The sequence below is a fragment of the Camponotus floridanus genome, unplaced genomic scaffold, assembly GCF_003227725.1.
Source record: "Camponotus floridanus strain SB8 unplaced genomic scaffold, Cflo_v7.5 scaffold10, whole genome shotgun sequence".
Lineage (NCBI taxonomy): Eukaryota > Metazoa > Arthropoda > Insecta > Hymenoptera > Formicidae > Camponotus > Camponotus floridanus.
The window spans coordinates 2,855,551-2,875,669 of NW_020229215.1; the positions used below are offsets into that span (position 1 = coordinate 2,855,551).

Consider the following 20,119-nt stretch of genomic DNA (forward strand, 5'->3'; position numbering starts at 1 on the left):
ACAACAGAATTCAATACGTTTTATACATAAAAATTATAATCCATTTATTAAACAATGCTTATTTAAGAATATCTACAAATAATAATAATAAATATTTATTATTCATTTTTATAAAAATATATTTTTCCGCTTACTAAGTAAATAATATGATATATATAATATGAGTACATATTTATTGAAATTAACTATAATAGAGACATTGAGGACTCGTAAACTAACAGGTAGGTGTATTGAACTCGAAGAAGCGAATGTCCCATTTCCATTGTTTCCATTATCGATTAGAAGTTGGAGTAAACAGCTCGTAAGTACGACTTCTATAGAGCACAAAAATGATTAGATATAGATTACGAGAAGCGATATATGTATATTCCAAGATATTATTATTTAATTTTACACACATGTATCGCACACGTGTCATTTTTTTCTATTACTCTGAAATATGTTTCATAGAATCCACGAGTATTTCTTTAAAACAGCAACAGGTATGCTAATCTTTTCAAACTGCTGTTCGCTTGAATGATCATAGATATTTTGTCAAGGGGGTTAACTGACGAAATTACTTGTCAAAGAGTTTTGTTTTTTTTCTCTGAGAAAAATGTAAGCTCGATCGAGCTTGATTGAGTGTAAAAAATATATGTCGTGAAAATTATGTACGCAAAAATGATATTTAAAAAAGTAAAAGATACACATTTATCTTAAAATTCAAAATCTCTTTAATATTGCATTTCACAGAATCACTGAATTCCAAAATGTGACGATATTAAATATGTATGAAAATCATATTAAAATCTTGAGGTCAATATTATTAATATTTTAATTAATATTATAACTCGATATATTGATGTCTTGAAACCTAATTTCAAAATGTAATTAACAAGTTACTTTTTATCTGGGCTCTCCAAAAATTTCGACAGAAATTATTTTCTCTACTGCATATTATTTTAAAAGAATGTAATTACACTTTTTCAAGCATTTCAGTATTTCATTGTTACGTCGAAGCAACTACGTCGCGTTGATCAATAAATAGAATGGAAATTAATGTTGTTTTTTTTCAATTCGTGGAGTTAATTGTTTGTTCAGTAATTTATGCCTCATCCCGTTTTAAAGAAACTCGAATAAGTAACGGAAAAAAAGTATTCTCATTAAGAATCTCATTAAGAATCGTCATTAACTTGAAACGTGCTGTGCGGGAAATTACGTCGGTGTGTGTTGAGTGTTCATAAGACTTTGTTTCTTCTCCTTAAATCGATAGAAAAAACTTGCGATGTTTGTTACCATTAATTTATTCCACCTGTCGAATCGGATGTCCAGCAAGTCTAAGGTCCTTCCTTGCTGGAGAACAAAGGATTAGACTTTCTATTGCGCCAAAATTCTCGATAGAACTTTTCGCCGATATTTAATATCGCTGTTGAATACAATGATCGATGTCTTGTTCAACAACGACCTTTAAAAACCTTTAAAAGCAACGACTCGTTTGCTGATATATCCGCAAGACAGCATACACGCTATTATATAACGCGATAAATGTACCCACTTTACATTCATTATTTTTACAGACTGGTATACCTTACATAGTTATATAAAAAAAATCAGGAATATAATTCGTTGTTGCAAGTAATGCAAATGCATGTCGATATTAACTCGCTATTTCCAAGCAATAAATTAATAAGAATTTTTGTCTGCTTCACGAAAGCTTGTCTGAAACAAATAATTCCTTCTGTTCATATCACATATTTGTTCCCGACGAAAAATTTCCACCACTTGGTCATATTTATTTACCGCATCGTTTTAATTTTACGAATTTGCAAACGAGTCCACAATAACCTAATAATATATATACCTCCATAATAGGACGGTAATAATGGGGCGTATTATGAAGAGTCATTCAAATGTCACGCCATCAACGATTGACAGGACGCACTTGATTTCAATCTGTACTTGTCGCAAATATAGGTCGATGGCAATTCAATTTCATTTTTGTTTTAAACGATACGATCTTGTAAAATGGAAGAGCAAAGATTATACAGCTGGTAATTTAGATAAAGAAGAGCGTTTTAATCATTACATCATTACACGATGTTTTTATCTATATCACATATCTAGATGTTACAATATTAATGTGGATTATCTTCAATGTATATCGGAATCATCTTTTATCACTTTGTCATATTAATTGTACATTAAATAATAATAAAATAATAATAATAATAATACTAATATGAACATATAAAAAAATGCGTAATAAAATAATCTATCCTTCTATAAAAAATTTCACAAGTTAGCTTCGAGGAAAATTTTTGCATCAGACACTCCCTGTAATTTTATGCGAAATTATGGAGAAGTAGAACTGTATTCGTTTCGCCAAGGTCAGAAAATGTTCCTCGCTCCATAGATTAATTTGCATGGGCGTATTACAAGCAGATACGGTAGATACGAGAAACATTTCGTTCTTGCGCGGCAAGGCAGAGATACCCTCGACACGAAATGCTTCGCGACACGCGAGTCCCGGCAATATTATTTTATCATAATTCAGCGATGTGATGCACAATGAAATTTTCATTTTCTCGAGGAAAAAAAGTCTCATGGGATACAAAAACTTTCAATTTCTTCCATTATTTTTACGTGGAAAATACCCATATAATTATATAATCTCTATAATCGCCCCCTTTTTTCCATCGCATTTTATAATTGCGTCGACACGCGACATTTATTATAAATTATTTAGATAATTTTCAAGAGTGCGAATTAATTATATCTTCGATGGAAAGTAATTGAAAGATGATTACGATAGATTGTACGCAAAGAAATTTTATTATTAAATAAAAAAAAGATGATATGTGTTTTACACATATATGTCACAAATACCTTGACACAGAGGCAAATATAGAATTATATTAGATTTTCTCTACTATCTAAACATAATTCCTCGTACATAATCATACCTGTATGTACATTGTTCGTCATTTGCATACTTATTTGTCGACGATTAATCATCCCGTATTGTTTAAAAATCGTTTCCCTGTTGATTTATTAATTATTCCAATCATTTACTGATCTCTTTATCTGTTTTGAATGGCTGGAGTAAAATATTGATTGTTATTTCATGGTATATATAATGATTCCGATATATCAAAGGTTGTATTGATGAGTCTTGGAAATTAAAAACGTACATGAAATACAATTTTTATTTACAATCCGGAAAGTCTTTATTTCTGTAATTGAATAGAAATAACAGATATATAACCTTGGGATGTTCATTTCCGGGAATGAAGAAGGTTTTTGTCTCTCTCTGATTATAGCATTCGAAGATATTAATAGGTACACTTTATTGGCTCCATCGAAAGCGGAAGAAGGCACATAGAGTACAGTGACGTTAGAGAAGTCTTTATTTCTTGTATTTCCTCATTATTTCTAGCTACTGCTCTTGCATGTGCGTGTGTATATTTGCGCTCGCGTGAGATTATATTTATTTATCGCCTGTTTTCAAAGCATATACATGAATACCTAGCTGAATGTGTGAATATATTTACCCGCACTATCAGTTTTTTCTTATAAAAATTTCAATTAAAAATCAAAATATACAGCTTTCTCTTGATAAATAAATAATATTGTTATATAATTAATATCCAATAAATAATATCGTTTTTATAAGGATAAATATTAAATCAAACATGTATTTTTTCGAATAATTAATTAATTATTTATTCGAGGAAAGGAATATTTATTTGTCTCATTAAAAGTAATATAATATCTTCTTTGTTAGGAATAAAAATGTGAATCGCAGCGATCAACTTAAAAGCAAAAAGTTTTTCAAACAGTTATTATTAAAGTTGATATTTTTAATTAACGCACCTTCATATGCGTATTCACTCTGTTAATTTTAATTACTTTGAACGTCCATTATACGACGAGTCATTTTTGATTGACTTTAAACACACGTTAATGTGAAACTAGCACGAGAACTCAAGCAATATCGATTAGAGCGAATATATAAATGTTTCAGTTTCTAAAAGCACATGTACATATTTACATCGCAAAATACAGACATTTACGCATAATATGTGGTATACAATGTACTGTACAATTAATTTAGGCAGTCGTTGTATTCGGGAATGTTCACGTATCGGTATTATTGGATATATTCAGAGACAGGGAGTTACATGAAATGTGATTATGGATTTCAGCGATATCAGAAATGTCTAATTACATTTCTCTACGATTAACTGCAGTAGCATAAATGGTTGTAGAAAAGATACAAATGCGCATGTTCGTTGATAGGCGAATTAAATGAGCGTCATCGTTAGCCTAAATCTATTTTGTACATTAAAGAAGCTTGTTGATTTTATGTGTTATGGTTTTACACCGAAATCGCGATTATCGCATAAGAAAGATATCGTTTCATGTAATGCTAATAATAAATATATATATCTTTTTTTCGGCGTTCATTTATTTATTTATTTATTATTATTTTGTCTTTTCGTTGATTAAGAAATTATTGATCTTTCACAGTTTATTCATGCGGTATATATCGCAGGGGAGCAATTGTTGAACGCCACCTGATCCTTATCATTGACGTGTCATTTATTGAAACATGTGGCGACATTAAACAATTATACAATTTTCTATTATATACTTGTTTTATTCCCTTAGTGTTCCCTTGACGTATTCGGAGGCTCAATCTTAATATTAATGTATCGGCGATTAATATCAATCAGTTTCAATCACTTTGTCCTGCGCGCAAGCAAAGTTAGTGATACATTGAAGGCAACAGTGAATGTATATATATATTTATTTATTTATTTGATCGATGTATTGCATAACCCTAAGAAGTTCAATAATTAAGTTGGACGCCCAAGAATGGGTTACTTTCGATGAATTTCATTGGCAGAGAAATCACTTGAACTTGAAACTCCATTTCTCGAACATGACGTCGCAATCACATATTATTCGTACCATCGCGTATACATATCATCAATAATTGTAACTATAGAAAAGTTAATTACACCTCATTGCGGAAGACGACGCTAATGTCCGTCTGAGAACTCAATTCACCTCGCACTCGGAGATTTTATTTTCAAAGTTCCTCTCTTTCTCTCGATAAAGAAATAAATTTATTCAACATGACGAACCTTTAAAAGCCGGGTTTCGTTCGTTTCTCTTCTAAAAGGAATCCTCAGCCTCATCCATGTCGATTAGTGGCAGCCTTTCATAGCCCAGGATAGCGCCCATACTAAGGGGCGCATACTGCTAAAGGGTCATACTTCTGATTTCATTTTCATTAGTCTGGCTTTGAGTGGCGGATGAGGTAGTAGCCTCCATGAGTCCTTGATCCTCGCCCTCGACCTCCTGCTTGTCGACGCAATATCTGCATCGCATCTTCGCGTCGTCCCCCACCTTGACCGATCGCGAAATGATAATCAGGGTGATCACGCTGATGACGAAGAGTCCAGCCGGCACGATTATGGCGATCAGCAGCTCCATTCGCGTCTTTTTCAGATCGAAACGCGCCACCACGAAGAACGAGTCGTTCTGGACAATATATCCGCGTAAATAATAATTGCAAACTTGAGATGTTAATGTTTTACACTCTAGGATGATAATCAGTGTTTCAATAATTTTCCGATGATTGCGCCCTCGCATTTTTTTAACTCATCTTTTTATGATCGAAACGCAAAAATTAATGAAGTTCTGATCTTTTTCCAAGAAGAATTGTTTTAAAAACACTCCAAAACACCAAATAAACAATTATACAGGGTGATTCATTTTAATCTTAACAGAAATATTTTGAAAAATATGCGAGTCACGAAAAAATGTTTCAGACAAAAGTTATATGGTTATATTTAAAGTTATTTTTAAGAAAAAAATATGTAATTGTTAATTGCAAATTACATTTTCTTTCGAAACAACTATGTGTTTTCTTTACACCAATTAATTCCTCTGTGTTTTCTTTACACCAATTAATTCCTCGTTATTTTGTACATAAAATATTAAGGTAAGATAATCGAAAAATGAATATTTTACAAGATATTTTTACGGTTTATGTAAAATTAAAAAAACGATTTCAAGCCTCAACTCGGAAAGTACTTAATGAAAACTAAACTTAATTATAAAACTAAACTTAATTATAGTGTTTTGGAAAGCTCTCGAGATAAACTACAAGAATATTTAATAAAAAAGAGGCAGTTCTATTTAAAAAATTGAGGGTGATCTTCAAGTAACTATTCAAGATCAAATTAATGACACCTTATGTTTCCTTTAAAACCATATAACTTTTATCTGAAACATTTTTTCGTATCTCGCATATTTTTCAAAATATTTGCCTGTTAAGATTAAAATGAATCCTATATAACTGTGTATGTAACTGTTACATAACAGTTATATTATTGAGTGGGAAATTACAACTAACAGTTATATAACTGTTTATTTGATGTTTGCTGCGACATGTTTTCGTACCTTTTATTTTAATAAAAAATTGAGTCTCGATGGGTCGAATTCATCAGATCTTTGAAAGAAAATTGCTTACCTTGTTGTAATAGCAAGGATATCTGCTCTGCGCGGTCTGATTATCGCCATCCCGTCCGTGAGTGAGCAGAAATTGCCTGCACTCGCCTCTCAGGGTGTTGACACATCGCTCGAGGTTGATATATAATCGCGAGCTATTATAAATCGTCAGAGACTTTTGCGCCGGGACATAGGCGTTCGTGGGATCTGCCGGATACCGCAAGCTTTTCTCGTAGATTTTTAAGAAGCTCGTGAAGTTAATGGACGGTTGGGGGACCTTGATCTCGTTCAGCAAAGTGCCGTTCACGCAATCCTCCGTTCTGCGAGGGTAAACAAAAATATAACGCGTATCAATGACTTATCAGACATAAAGCGTAAAAATAGCGTGCTTTGAGGTGTATTTTTAGCTCGGCTTGCAGAAATAATCGTACGCTACTTTATTTTCCGCACACATTATTTGCTAACGCAATTTGTAGGTGTGTATCTTCGCAATGAAAAGGTTTGAGTGCATTTAAATCTAATATCCCTTGAATCTGATATTTATTTTTAAGGAATCCCATACATGGATTCCCTAAAAGCGGATTGAAGTTAATTATATTTGGGACGACCGTATCTCGGAGCCAATTACTTTTATTACAGAAATGCGTGTCACTTCTCCACATTTTTGCTTTCTTACGCGAGGGTATTTCCATAGCAACCATTGATCCAGCAGCTGAGTCTCTGACTCGCCCTAATATTTTCGCATATTTATCCCTTCTTATTTCATTGACGGTTTAATGAAATTTCGATCAGCTGGAATATAACTTGCGATTGATGAATCAAATTGTACTCGTTATAAATTTTATCAATACAGGTATCTACAAATAAAAATAAATATATGTATTATATAAATTTAAAAATGTATATATTATATAACTTTTTATTTTAAAAAAATAATTAAATATATATATGTGTATATCCTACAATATACATTTACTAAATACTTTATTGTGATTATATAATAATAATAATGACAAACTTGATGTTTAATTTTATTTAATAAAACAAGAAACAAGAAAATCGGAATTATTTTAATTCATACTGTCGCAATTCTATTTTTGTTCTGTAGACATGAAATGTCAAGGTCCGATTGATCAATACCTATGGCGACGCTATAAATCTTTTTTTGATGAGAAGGAGAGTGACAAAGATATTTTCTCCTTTCAATTATTTGACATAGCTCCAATAGTTACTGTGAATTTGATTCTTGAGGCTCTCGTCTTTCATTGAATCTCTCTATATCATTATATATTCTTATCTTATATATTATGATTTCTACATCTTCTATTTGAGTATCTCTATTCTATATTATAGATACTCAAGTATGACATACGTCAACAAATTTAGGTAAAACCCAATTAAATTAATTGCGATATATATATAAAGCTTTTTTAAAAAATTAACGTGTAGCAAAAAAATTAATATCTCACTCGAATAAAATTATTTGCAATGTATAAATAAAATATTGATAGCCCTCTTTACAATCAATATTATTTTAATCTCGTTTATGTTGATGATATTCAATTTTATAGTCTAAACTACGCAGACAATTTGATACACAACAAAATTTCAGTAAAACTCTTAAGAAAATTCTTAGAAGATTCTTAAAGAGAAATCTGTGATAAAAAATTTTATATTATTATAATTCGTCATTACCTGATGACCTGTTCACCCTGCGTCACCGCGAAACAGCTGGCGATGATGCTTCCGTTCTGCTCGTCCCAGATCTTAACGGGCTTGTCTAATCTGGTACCAGGCAGACTACCGTTTGCCCTGTTCAAGGCCATCCCGCGGGAGCATCTCGCGGAGATGACGCTGTTGTCCTGCATCAGATAAACGTTGATGTCGCTGGTGGAGATGTTCGGGCAGTATCGGTCGCAGTTGAAGGTGTTTTTGATCTTCGTGCATCTTGAATTCTGACAGCTGAAGAAGCCGTTCAGCTTCATGTTGTCCTTCTCGCTGTCGATGACGACACCGTCGGCCTTAACGTGGCAGAGCATCAGCTCGCTCATGTTCGAACAATGCCCGAGACTGCAGTTGAACACGCCCGTCAACATGCTGCACTCGCTGCCGTTGTTGCAGTTGTACTTCTTCATGCTCCCCATGTTTGCCTATTGACATTTCTCATTTTGATCACGTTTACCGAATTGAAATTCTTCTCATTATTAATTAAATTACATAACATTAATGTGTGAAATAATGTACATATATATTTCTTCGATAGAGGTGCGATCTTAGATTTATTTTTTTTACCTTGCAATTAGAATTATACATATAAAAATTGTTTTTAAAGCGTTTTATGACGTGTGTTTGACAACTGAATTAATTTTAGTTAAAAGGCGAATTCTCTGAAAGCATTTAAAAGTAAAATTTCACTCGAGACCTTTCCTCGAATACCTCACGAATTTTCACGCGCTGATTTTGCTCTCCCGTTACACAATCCGTTACGGAATAGGTAATTAACATTTTTTTTGTACGTGTAATTCCGTTACATGAAATTATTCTCTTAACAGAATATTCGAGGAATATCCTATATATCGCGTGCGTAATTAGAACCTCGCTGCTTTACACAATTTCATCAACATGGTTGCAAAAGACTATGCATTCTATAGTTTATACGGTATATTTTCTCGTCAACGTCATTAATTAAATCCATTACTTTCAGAATGTTTCGGGTCTGTTGGCAAAGCATTAGTGGTCAGCATACACTATGATGCCAAGGGCTCCTAAATATTCATATTCTTGTTGGGGCACTCCCTCGAGAATACCTGCCTCTCGCCCATTTGCTTGACGTTAGATTGAGATAATGAATGTAACTATTTTTAGCTACCTTACGCGCGATACCTCGAATTCTCTCACGAACGCCTGACAATCTTTTTCGGGTCAAACATGTATCGAGTTAGAAACAAATCAACAGAACTCGTGACAGTATTCATGAATTTTGATTGTGTTGGGAGTACGAATCACTCCACATATTTAATTAAATTCAGCATTAAGATGATTTCCGAAGACAGAATTAGTTTTACAGTTATATATCATACTACATTTTATCGTGATTTAATTTTCGTGAATTTCGCAGAGTGCAATGTTGCCTATAACGCCGTTTGCAAATAAGTTTTCTAATTGGAAACATTGTTGGGACAAGACCGGAGGGTTGTTCCTGATGATGTATCACAGCGAGGAAAATTTACGTATCATACATCTCTGTCGCTCCTGATGAACAGTATCTCCATAACGGATCATATTCGCTAAGTAATTACAATTAACAATGACAAAATATATTATGCAAATAATGAGGAAGAAAAGTTTTTTTTTTTTAATTTTTTAAGATCCTCTTGCAATCGATGCGTCGCACGCATATCATACGCAACAGATTTATAGTGGCGTTTTTTCTTCCTGAGAATATTACGAGAAGTTTTCCCTCTCTTTCATGGACTAAAAGCAACCGCTGTTGATTATAATCGATCCTTTGCGATGGTTGATGAACCGTTATATGGGAACGAAGATAAGAATACGAAGTGGGGTAGAAATTGAAGATCTTTCAAGTTAAAGACAAAAACCAGATGCAATTTTTTTTAATATAATTTTCAGAAATAGGCTAAAACTTTTTTATACACGAATTAAAAAATTTGCCGATGTATTTGTAGGCATTTGTATTACATTCTGCGAAGTACGTAAAATTTTCTATTGCAAAAATATGATATGAATATTGATCCGTTTGAATATTAATTTTTTTTCTTGTGAATCGTTATAGTAAAATTTGAATACTTGCGAACTCTTTATATCTTTTTATGAATAAAATTAAATTTTATCTGCAAACGATATTAAAACGGATAAAACGCGAATCATCTATCTACGTTAAAGTCGCGAATAATGTAGGTATTTTACATTCCTACCCCGTAAAAAATTTCATCGAGGTGACTGGTATAGCATCGACATTATATTTTAATGATAAATTGTGGGAAATGTCAATGTTATCGAGGATAAAGTTAAAGAGAACGGGGAATTGATCTCCAAGGGGTAGTTTCGATGTATAAAGCAAGTTTGCCGTCTTAATATAAGTCGCGAACGCTAGGAATTTGCAATAATTTCTAATAATGCGAAGCCATATTTTATTCGGTTGCAATTTAAATTTTCCGCAATGTTTTCTTCCACCCGATCCCGAAGAAATTGAACACACCACGAGCTTCTTCGGCAAAAATGTAATATCGCCATGAAATGGAAACGCCCACAAGACAAGTGCGGAAGCTTACGATCGGTTGGAAGTGTATTGTGAAAATAAAGTGATCGAAATCCAAACGAGATAAAGGACGTGATGTCCCCGTCTTCCGAGAAGAATTCTCGTACTTCGTCAAGAGGAAGAAGTTTTCGAGGAAAGGGATCATAGCAAGTTGCTCATCTTATTGTCTTTTCCGAGAATTATTTGCAAAGGATTCTCAAGTTGATTGCGTAATTATCCGAGATTGCACGTTTAATGGAGGTATCAAGAGTACGATCATGAAACTTTAATATAATATCAGATTTTGTAAATATTTTCAACCTGCCGAGGTTACATGAAGCTCGCTAATGAAATTTCCTCCTCCCTCAATTTTTGTTAATTTTAAAACTCATTTTACTTTGTAACTTTTTTAAGAAAAAGATTATTCGATTATTAGATTAAAGTAACATTTATATAAATTAATATTTTATTAATATTTTATTAATATTTATTTATTAATATATTTTAGAAATAAATTTATATAATTGTGTTTATGAAACTCTTTTTAATATATTCGTAGTATCTGATATGAAAACAAGTGGATTAGTAAATGAAACTAATTAATTGAATTAATGTTGAAACAAATAAATTTAATTGAAAATTTTTTCTCTTTTTCCTTCTCATTAGTAGATTACTCATTATTTATATTTTTTCAAAAAAACAAATAAGAAAAATTTGTATAAAATTCCATATTCTTGATTCTTAAAATTAAAATTTATTTCAAATAAAATTTATATATATTTTAAACGCAAGAGATGCTTTTTTGTATTATTTTTCGTCAAAATTTTTAAAGTTTCATAGCTTGATCTTTCCCACATATTTTAGAATTTTAGTATTTTTTACATACATGACATACGTGATTTAATTTTCCTGTTTTCTTTCTCAATATTTCAAACGCATTTGAAATACACATTTAGTCCGAATTTTCTGTAGCACAGTCGATATAACTGTGCCGCGGCTTGCAAGCAGAAATGTCGAAGCTTTACGCACCTCGGGGCATGCGATTGTGTTAAACTTGGTGCAGTTTTCGAAAATCACGTCGGTGCCGTTACGTCTCACAGTCGCGTGCAGCTGAGCACAAAAGCCGCTGGTTTTCGTCAAGCACCATTCGCCGCAGCTCGCCCAGGCACAATTGTTCACCATCGTGGCATTAACAGTTTGGCACATCACCGGTTCCGGCTCGATACCGATGTGAAAGGCTCTAAAATTAATTATCCGGGATCGTGAATTAGCACGATCATGAATGACCTTAGAAATAACATTTTCATAGCTTCATCTCGAGGTTAAAATTCTCGAGGGAAGAGAGTAATAATCGAGTAGTTTGTGGAATAACTGGAATAACTCTGCTAAATAACGCTATTTCTGCGGAAAATGAGTATTTCGCGGGAAAATAAATCTGTCAGATCATCTAGAAAAGAGAAAAATTAAATAGAATAAGTAAATAAAAAATAATTCCTAATAAATTAAGTAAAATAAATAAATACGAAAATCTTCTAATAAATTAAATAAATAAATAAGAAAATTGTTAATAAATTAAGTAAAATAAATAAATATATTATAAAAAAATTTCTAATAAATGAAATAAAATAAATAAACAAGCAAATTTCTAATAAAATAAATAAAATACATAAATATAATATATAAAAAAATTTCTTATAAATTAGGAATCACGAAAACAATGGAATTTCTTAAATAAATAAATAAGAAGAGTAATAATCGAGTAGTTTGTGGAATAACTGGAATAACTCTGCTAAATAACGCTATTTCTGCGGAAAATGAGTATTTCGCGGGAAAATAAATCTGTCAGATCATCTAGTAAAGAGAAAAATTAAATAGAATAAGTAAATAAAAAATAATTCCTAATAAATTAAGTAAAATAAATAAATACAAAAATTTCTAATAAATTAAATAAATAAATAAGAAAATTTTTAATAAATTAAGTAAAATAAATAAATATATTATAAAAAAATTTCTAATAAATGAAATAAAATAAATAAACAAGCAAATTTCTAATAAAATAAATAAAATACATAAATATAATATATAAAAAAATTTCTTATAAATTAGGAATCACGAAAACAATGGAATTTCTTAAATAAATAAATAAGAAAATTTCTAATAAATTAAATAAAATATATAAATATAATATATAAAAAAATTTCTTATAAATTAGGAATCACGAAAACAATGGAACTGATGTTCGGCTACAGCAAAAATAAAAATTCTAATAGAAAAATTAAATCAAATAATTTCTAAATAAATAAAATAAATAAATAAGAAAATTTCTGATAAATTAAGTAAAATAAATAAATATAATATAAACAATTTTCTAATAAATTAGGAAATATTACGTGGCTCTTTACCTGTACGACGGGGCGTAGATCGCCACGCTGAGGTAGACCAAGGCCACGCAACTGATGACGAAAGTAAGTTGGAAGAAGCATATGCTACCGCAAATCCTGCGATCCTGTTCCGGTATCAGGCGACGCTTCTGTTTCCGGCCCATCGCGTGACACTTTGCGATTTAGATTTATGTGCACCTGTGTCGTTTTGCAAAATTTTCCCCGTTGGATTTTTCCAATTAGCGCAAATTTTAATCCTTCCGACTCACAGAAACGTAACAGGCGAGCGTATCTGATGATGATGATGATGATGATGACGATGATGTCGACGCAAACTTGTCGATTATTCCATCCGTCGAAATTTTGACGTTCGACCTCTCATCGATCGTGTTAGAACGCGCGAAAATTAGTTCCCTCCGAATTTGACAGTCTTCCCGTAAAGTCGAATGTCGCGTACGTTATATTTCGCCTTCTCTCTCTCTGCAAGTACATGATATAAAAAGCCAGGCGACTTGATGTCGACATTTCATTACTGTCGTAGCGCGTGCGGCTATAGTAGCTTTGTAAAAGTTTAATCGCCGTCTCGCCCGAAGAGAACAACAAGCCAAGAGATCAGTGGACTGTACTAAGAATCGATTGTTCGCAGCGACTCCATTTTTTTTCCTTTCGCGACAAAATATTGTTTGCTGGAAATTCAGCGAGCAAAATATTTCGTTACGGATCTCTTTCTCCTTCTCTCTCTCTGTTTACTTCCCCGATGCTATCTATCCGTTTGAAGAGCGAAAGTTTGCGAGGTCGGTCGGGACAGAAAAATGCGTATGCCACGATTCTTCTATCGATTAAACGATTTCGTTGCCGTTCTCTTCTACGAGCACAAACACGCATCGATCATCGTATCAATTCGTTACAAAATATACGCGGGCCTTGAACTTTGAGAATTTATATTTCTCGAAAAACGGAGGATATTTTTTTTAATAACAATAATAATAAAATAATAGTTTTTACTGGATGATTAACGATGAAAATTGAAACACTAATATTCGAATCGAATTAGAGCGACGCGACTTAATTAATTCCGTTTAACGCGTTGGCGGTTCTGAATAATACCGCTATAGATCCATGTACGACTCATCAGACACGTGACTCACAATCCTCTGAATCTCCAATTCTACTGAATTCTACGGAAGGGTTGTCTCACTTTTTTGACTGGGGATGACCTACGTTGATTTAAGCTGGCGCGCGATTAGCCGTTCGTCGATAGGTCGAAAACTGTGTAACTTGCAAAGAGGCCTCTTTATATGTTTACGGACCCTCCCTGTTCTTTCGCTAAACACGTTCGATCCGCCCGATGCACTTAGAGCAATTACCACGTATTAACTTCATTAACGTCGAGCGACCGCTTGATGATCTTTATGTATAAAAAAAGTCGCTATCGATTTCAGATTCCTGCGTTTTCCCTTATTATCGTTAACATTTCATTTATATCGTTGCCGAGAATTTTTGAGGATATAATTCGATTCTTCAAACTGATGTATTCTTGAAATGAGTATCTCCCTCTCTCTCTCCAGATGTTTCTTGTTTTACGTAAAATTTCCTTCGGTATATTTCTCAAAGTAATGTCAACACGCTTTGTTATTCACGCACAGGAAAGTGGCACGTTTCTGCGTTTCTCATATGGGGAAAATCGATCTTTGTGTAAGGGAGAGAAAAAAAGAGAGATGCTTGTCTGGAGGACATCCACGACAGCACGATGAAGTCCTTAATGGTTGTTCCATTTGCGAATAACCTTGAACTGAACGATTATCTTGCCGATAATACCTTAGAGATTCTTGTTCCTGTCTCGTTAAACAATAGGATATTTAATCGCTTCTCTTCATCTCTTTGGAATGTTTTATCACGCATGCATATCTTTATAATATCTCCTGAGAGGTATTTTTCCTTTTTCGTAAAATTAATTATGATTTTTCATGAAATAAAAACTATTAACAGGAATGATTCGAAATGTAATTCTTGCAAATTTATTGTTCGTCGGTCTGAATTTTTGGGAAGAACTTTGGTTTCTCTTGAAAATTCTGTGAGATCTCTATAACACTTTGCATTGTCTGATTAAACGCAAATATCTACTACTCGTGTAAAACGAGTTTCCAATAAAATCCAAACTGCTTTAACTTTGAGCTTGTCGAGTGTTTCGACTTTTTTTTTAAAGGTATCAAGTATTCCTTCAGAGGAAAAGTTTTTCCGCTCGATCATTGATTTTAAGCATTTGATACCAAATAATTACATTCTTTTTCTATAAGAAGATGATAATTCTTTTGCGAAATTTCGGCGATTCTTATTTTGTAAGAAATGTAATCAGATTTGCTCAGTAATTTATTCGTGTTTTTATTAAAATGAAGTGTCTTTGTAAGATGTTCTAAAATTTGTTGTACGTTTCAAAATCTTATCGAGATGAATTTTTCAGATCAAAATTGAAGGAGAATCCGCGATATTTTCTCATAACGTACATTGCTTTTTTTTCTATTCACTTCACTCTTCATTGAAATAATTTACACTTTATTGATGAGCACACAAGTAATGTTTCGCAGAATTGATCGCAGAAACCAATCATGTCATTTAACCGCGAAGATTAATTTCATGTGCGCGCGATTAACGCGATTTTGAGTCATCGAGGTTGAAGAATAATTTTACGAGTATCTCGGTCCATGATTTGCACAATCGTCTCTTTGTCGCAATTTTTTCATCTCGAGGAAGGGAGTCGCGTTCACGCACCAAGTAGCCATGCGATCAACCAGCTTCGACCACTGTTTGAAAACAAGTCTGCCAGTCGGTGATGCGACTCGCAAGCTCTGTCACACGGAGTTTGCGCCGTGGTATATCGCGTTTTTCATGGGGGTGGGAATCGCTTCCATGGTGGAATGCCCGAATAAAACGTCGAACCGCAAGTTCAGACTGGCCTCATCCTGTGGTAGGGACGTCACTCGAGTGAAGCAAAGCAGCTTTTTAAGATGAAAAACTTTATAAAATTTAGCAATTTCTATTTTTAGTTTGTCAAACAGCTGTTTCTTATTTTATAATACCAAAGAATAATTTAATTATATATTTAAAATAATTAGTAAATATTTAATATATTTTTATATAAAATATAATGCATAAAAATTTATAAGAATATTATTATGCGATTATGCATAAATTTGTAATATAATGTCTTGCTTAAAATCGAAAGAAGAACATTATTTATTTTTATTATGTAATGATAGATAGATATTTATCATTCTGCAAGTACATTATTTTTTACTTTCGTTTATTTCGCGTTTTATTATTTATTTTGTTTAGATTATCTTGTATTTTGTAAGCAAAATTGCACCTGTGGGATTGTCAACAAATAGAATATATAAATATTACGTTATGAAATGTGAAACCACATTTATCGTACATCATGAATTATAAGTATAGCTTCATGAAACATAAAGTCAGTCGGTATCTTTTTTATCGATTTAGATTCATCCCCTCGATATCAACTCAGTAGGGCGGGGTGTTAGTTCCGCTGAAACAATTATGACCTTGACTGAAAGGTCAAATGTAGTGCTCGTTTAGTGCTATATAATTCTCGCATAATACATGCAAGAATTTTCCAAGTAATGTCAAAGTTAGGACTTGGTACGTAGCACAACTAAATTTTATTTTTGTTATAATAGTAGTTTGTAGTAACTTGTTGGCAAATTTCTCGCACTTTGAAACTATTTTCTAAAATAGAATAAGTTTGTTTCTTAAACAACTTCATAATAATTTAATTAAAAAAATATATATATATTTATTTATTTATTAATCATTTATTTATAATAATTTAATTAAAAATGTTTACATACATATATATATATATATTTATAGGTATATATATATATATAAATTTATTTATTATGTATTATTTATTTTACTTATACATACATTTTTTATAGTAAAAATTTATATAAATTATGAATATTATATTATGATATATATATATATATATATATATATATAATATTCATAATTATATATATAAATATATATATATATATATATATATAATATTCACAATATAATATTCATAATTTATATAAATTTATATATATATATATATATAATGAAAAATGTTAAAGAAAATGCTGAGAAGCGAAGAAAAAAATATAATGGATGCATTATTAACATAAAATACACTGTCTATTAAATTTAATTAATTCAATTTACTGACACAGAGGTGAGATAAAAATTAATTTAAAATACCTCTTGAAAAGTGACATCTGAGGGAAATGATTAGAAAGAATCAGCGCGATTAACAGAAAACGATATCTTTATATATTTTAAACGAAGTCATACAATCTCTTATTTACAATAGTCCGTTTGTATATCGCAGAACGATCACGGTTTATATATATCGTATATATAATGTATGTATTATGTACAATATATATATTTATGATACAGTTACGCGTATGAAGCGGTGAACGATTTGAAAATTTTCGAGTAGAGAGAAAGGAAGCATCTCAAAGAAAATATATATATATATATATATATATATATATATATATAATTTTCTCATTTATATATTATAAACTTTTTTGCATATAAGGAAAAAGAGAGAGAGAGAGAGAAATAATGTCTCGGTATGATATAAATGTCCAGCTGTAGTAAGTGCGATTACTATTACAGTAGTCAAATAACATTACATATAGGACATATAATATGTAAAGGTAATTTTATATAATGTTTGCATTTTATATAATGTTTGCATGCACGCGCGTTTACGAATCGATCGAAGACAAACAGCGCTCGATCGTTACTTTCAGATCGAATGTAATAGCTAGATCGTAGAATGTATGGAAATATAGAATTTTTAATATCTCGTTTTATTATTCAACTCCGTGCTCGATTACTTGTCAGTTAAAATCGCTTGAATAATTCTTTACGCTACTTTTTTTTTCACCCTTGCATATAAATCGTCTGAATATACTAGAATTTGTTCACCTATCTAAGGAGGGATCTTAAACAAATATTTGCACCTTAATTTGCATCTTCCCATACGTATAAGTCGTGATGACAATAAATTTTCTGATTACATCTAAAATATACATGTGTGTATACATATTTTTCTTTTCGTACGATTTTTAATCAATTTTTCTATTTCTTACTTAAGATAAAATTGGATCGATAGTTTATCCGAATACTGGAAAATATCGAGAAAATTTCAGGGATTTCAAGTTCTTCGATAGAACGAAACCTTGTTTAAGTAAATCGAATGAAAAGAGCCATATCCGCTTGAGATCCCCAGTCTATAATACATGATCTTCTCTCGCAATATTCTATCAAAATGCTGTCTACGACGATTGCGATCGGCTAGTCGAGCTACCGAATTTAATTGGCACTAGAACCGATACGTGATGCGAGATTCGTGGCTAATACGCGTTTCTAGATTGTCCGCGTAAGCTTTCCTGGTGTTTCGCTCGAAAGCTTGAATTTTAATATCACACAAGAGTTCTAATTCTAACCGAAGATATGAAAATCTTGCGATGACCTCGACGGCAAACTAGATTGCAATTTTTGCGAAAAGCGCGACAAGCGGATACACCGTGAATTTGATTTGCGCCGTCGTTTCGTTGATTGTGAGCATCTTTGAGCAAGAGTCGTCGCGAAAAAGAGTGTACAAGTCAAGCAGGAGTCTTTCGATTTTGCATTTTCGATGCTCCGGTCTTTCAAACGCAACTTATTCACCTAAAAATCATCCGATCGTTAATTTTGATTTCTTTTTAACGTTACATCGAAATGTATGTCACGCATGATTCCAATTTAACGCTCTCATTTCAAGTCATCCAGATTGTCTAACGATGAAAGAGACCCGGACAAAATTGCGTTGAGTTAATACGAGATAAAATCGACGGACATCTGCGATTCGTAGACGATCAAAAGCGATCAGTCGTAACGAAAATTATACTAGCAAGCTTCAGGTGGGGAATGAGTGCCAAAACGCAGGGTCCACGGGAAGCTGCTGCCTCGTGGGAGCAACTTCTAACGTCAAGGACACCTAGAGTAAGGCCGAGTAAGGATTCACAACCATACCAGATGTGAAAGGTTACGACATGGTTTCCAGTAGGCTTAGAAACGAACGTTATTTAATCGTTCAATCCACGACGTTTTTTTTTTAACATAATTCAACTATTGAACTGACGAAAGTGAAATACACCTTGAGATATATAAAGTAATTAATTTATTTTTAATTACTTACTTTTTCGTTCATTAAATTAAATCCAATCGTCATCCATTAGATTAAATCCAATTATCTAATATGTACTCATATTGTCTTGTGCACTTTAGTGACGTCATCAATCAAAATTAAAAATAACTTATTATCTACATTAGTTGACACATAATATTTAATTTAATTTTTAATTATTGCTAAGCGATTGAGAATTTAATGATGAAGAACGTTTCGTTTCGTAGCTCATGGAACGTAGCTCGCGCTTCCTTGCAAACAATCAAATTAAAAGTTCTCTTTATACCTCTATATGCGACTATAAACTATGCGCACGGTACATACCAGCGTTCTCAGGTGCGTTTTTTATGCATTAATTGCGTAATGCACGCGTTTATATTCTCTCTTTCGTATATATTTATATATATCTTTTCTCTAACTAGAATCCACGATACGTGACTTGCGTCCGCGTACAAAATTCGTAACAACTCTTATATCGATTTCGCGATTGTATTACGATCGGTAATATTCACAGACTTAACTTACGGTCTAGCCTTAACTTACGTTTCTTGGTGCGGAGGCGGATTTTGGCAGCTAATCGCGTCGCTCGCTTTTTTTTTTCTCTCATAAAATATATTCGCAAGATTGTCAATATCAGCTGATATCGAGAATGAATTGTCTTCCTTTGACGGAGTCTCTATAAAATGTAAATCAGAACTTTTTGTTTTCATTTTGTTGAAAGGATAATTAAAT

The 20,119-nt window shown here is 32.2% G+C and overlaps 2 protein-coding genes across 3 annotated transcripts in view; one reads left to right on the forward strand and one right to left on the reverse strand.

Annotated features, from left to right (window-relative positions):
* Positions 1 to 20,119, forward strand: part of LOC105248611 (UPF0769 protein C21orf59 homolog) — a 60,291-nt gene that overhangs the window by 3,712 nt on the left and 36,460 nt on the right. The window lies entirely within an intron of this gene.
* Positions 3,733 to 15,068, reverse strand: LOC105248608. 2 transcript variants are annotated; one of them, XM_011253488.3, is made up of 5 exons: positions 13,162 to 15,068; positions 11,789 to 11,999; positions 8,197 to 8,651; positions 6,524 to 6,821; positions 3,733 to 5,529 (listed from the first exon to the last, which is right to left on the reverse strand). In XM_011253488.3, exons 1-5 carry the CDS (start codon positions 13,302 to 13,304, stop codon positions 5,248 to 5,250), a joined length of 1,389 nt encoding a protein of 462 aa, XP_011251790.1. In that variant the 5' UTR covers positions 13,305 to 15,068; the 3' UTR covers positions 3,733 to 5,247. The 2 variants fall into 2 exon arrangements, with proteins under 2 accessions (XP_011251790.1, XP_025265548.1); XM_025409763.1 differs by lacking the exon at positions 11,789 to 11,999.

Coding starts and splice junctions, on each gene's coding strand:
- LOC105248608 (XM_011253488.3), bottom strand. CDS start 13,304: ATGGGCCGGAAACAGAAGCGTCGCCTGATACCGGAACAGGATCGCAGG. Junction 8,652..11,788: donor ACACAATCGCATGCCCCGAG/GTGCGTAAAGCT, acceptor AAATGTCAATAG/GCAAACATGGGGAGCATGAA. Junction 5,530..6,523: donor ATCCTTGCTATTACAACAAG/GTAAGCAATTTT, acceptor TATATTGTCCAG/AACGACTCGTTCTTCGTGGT.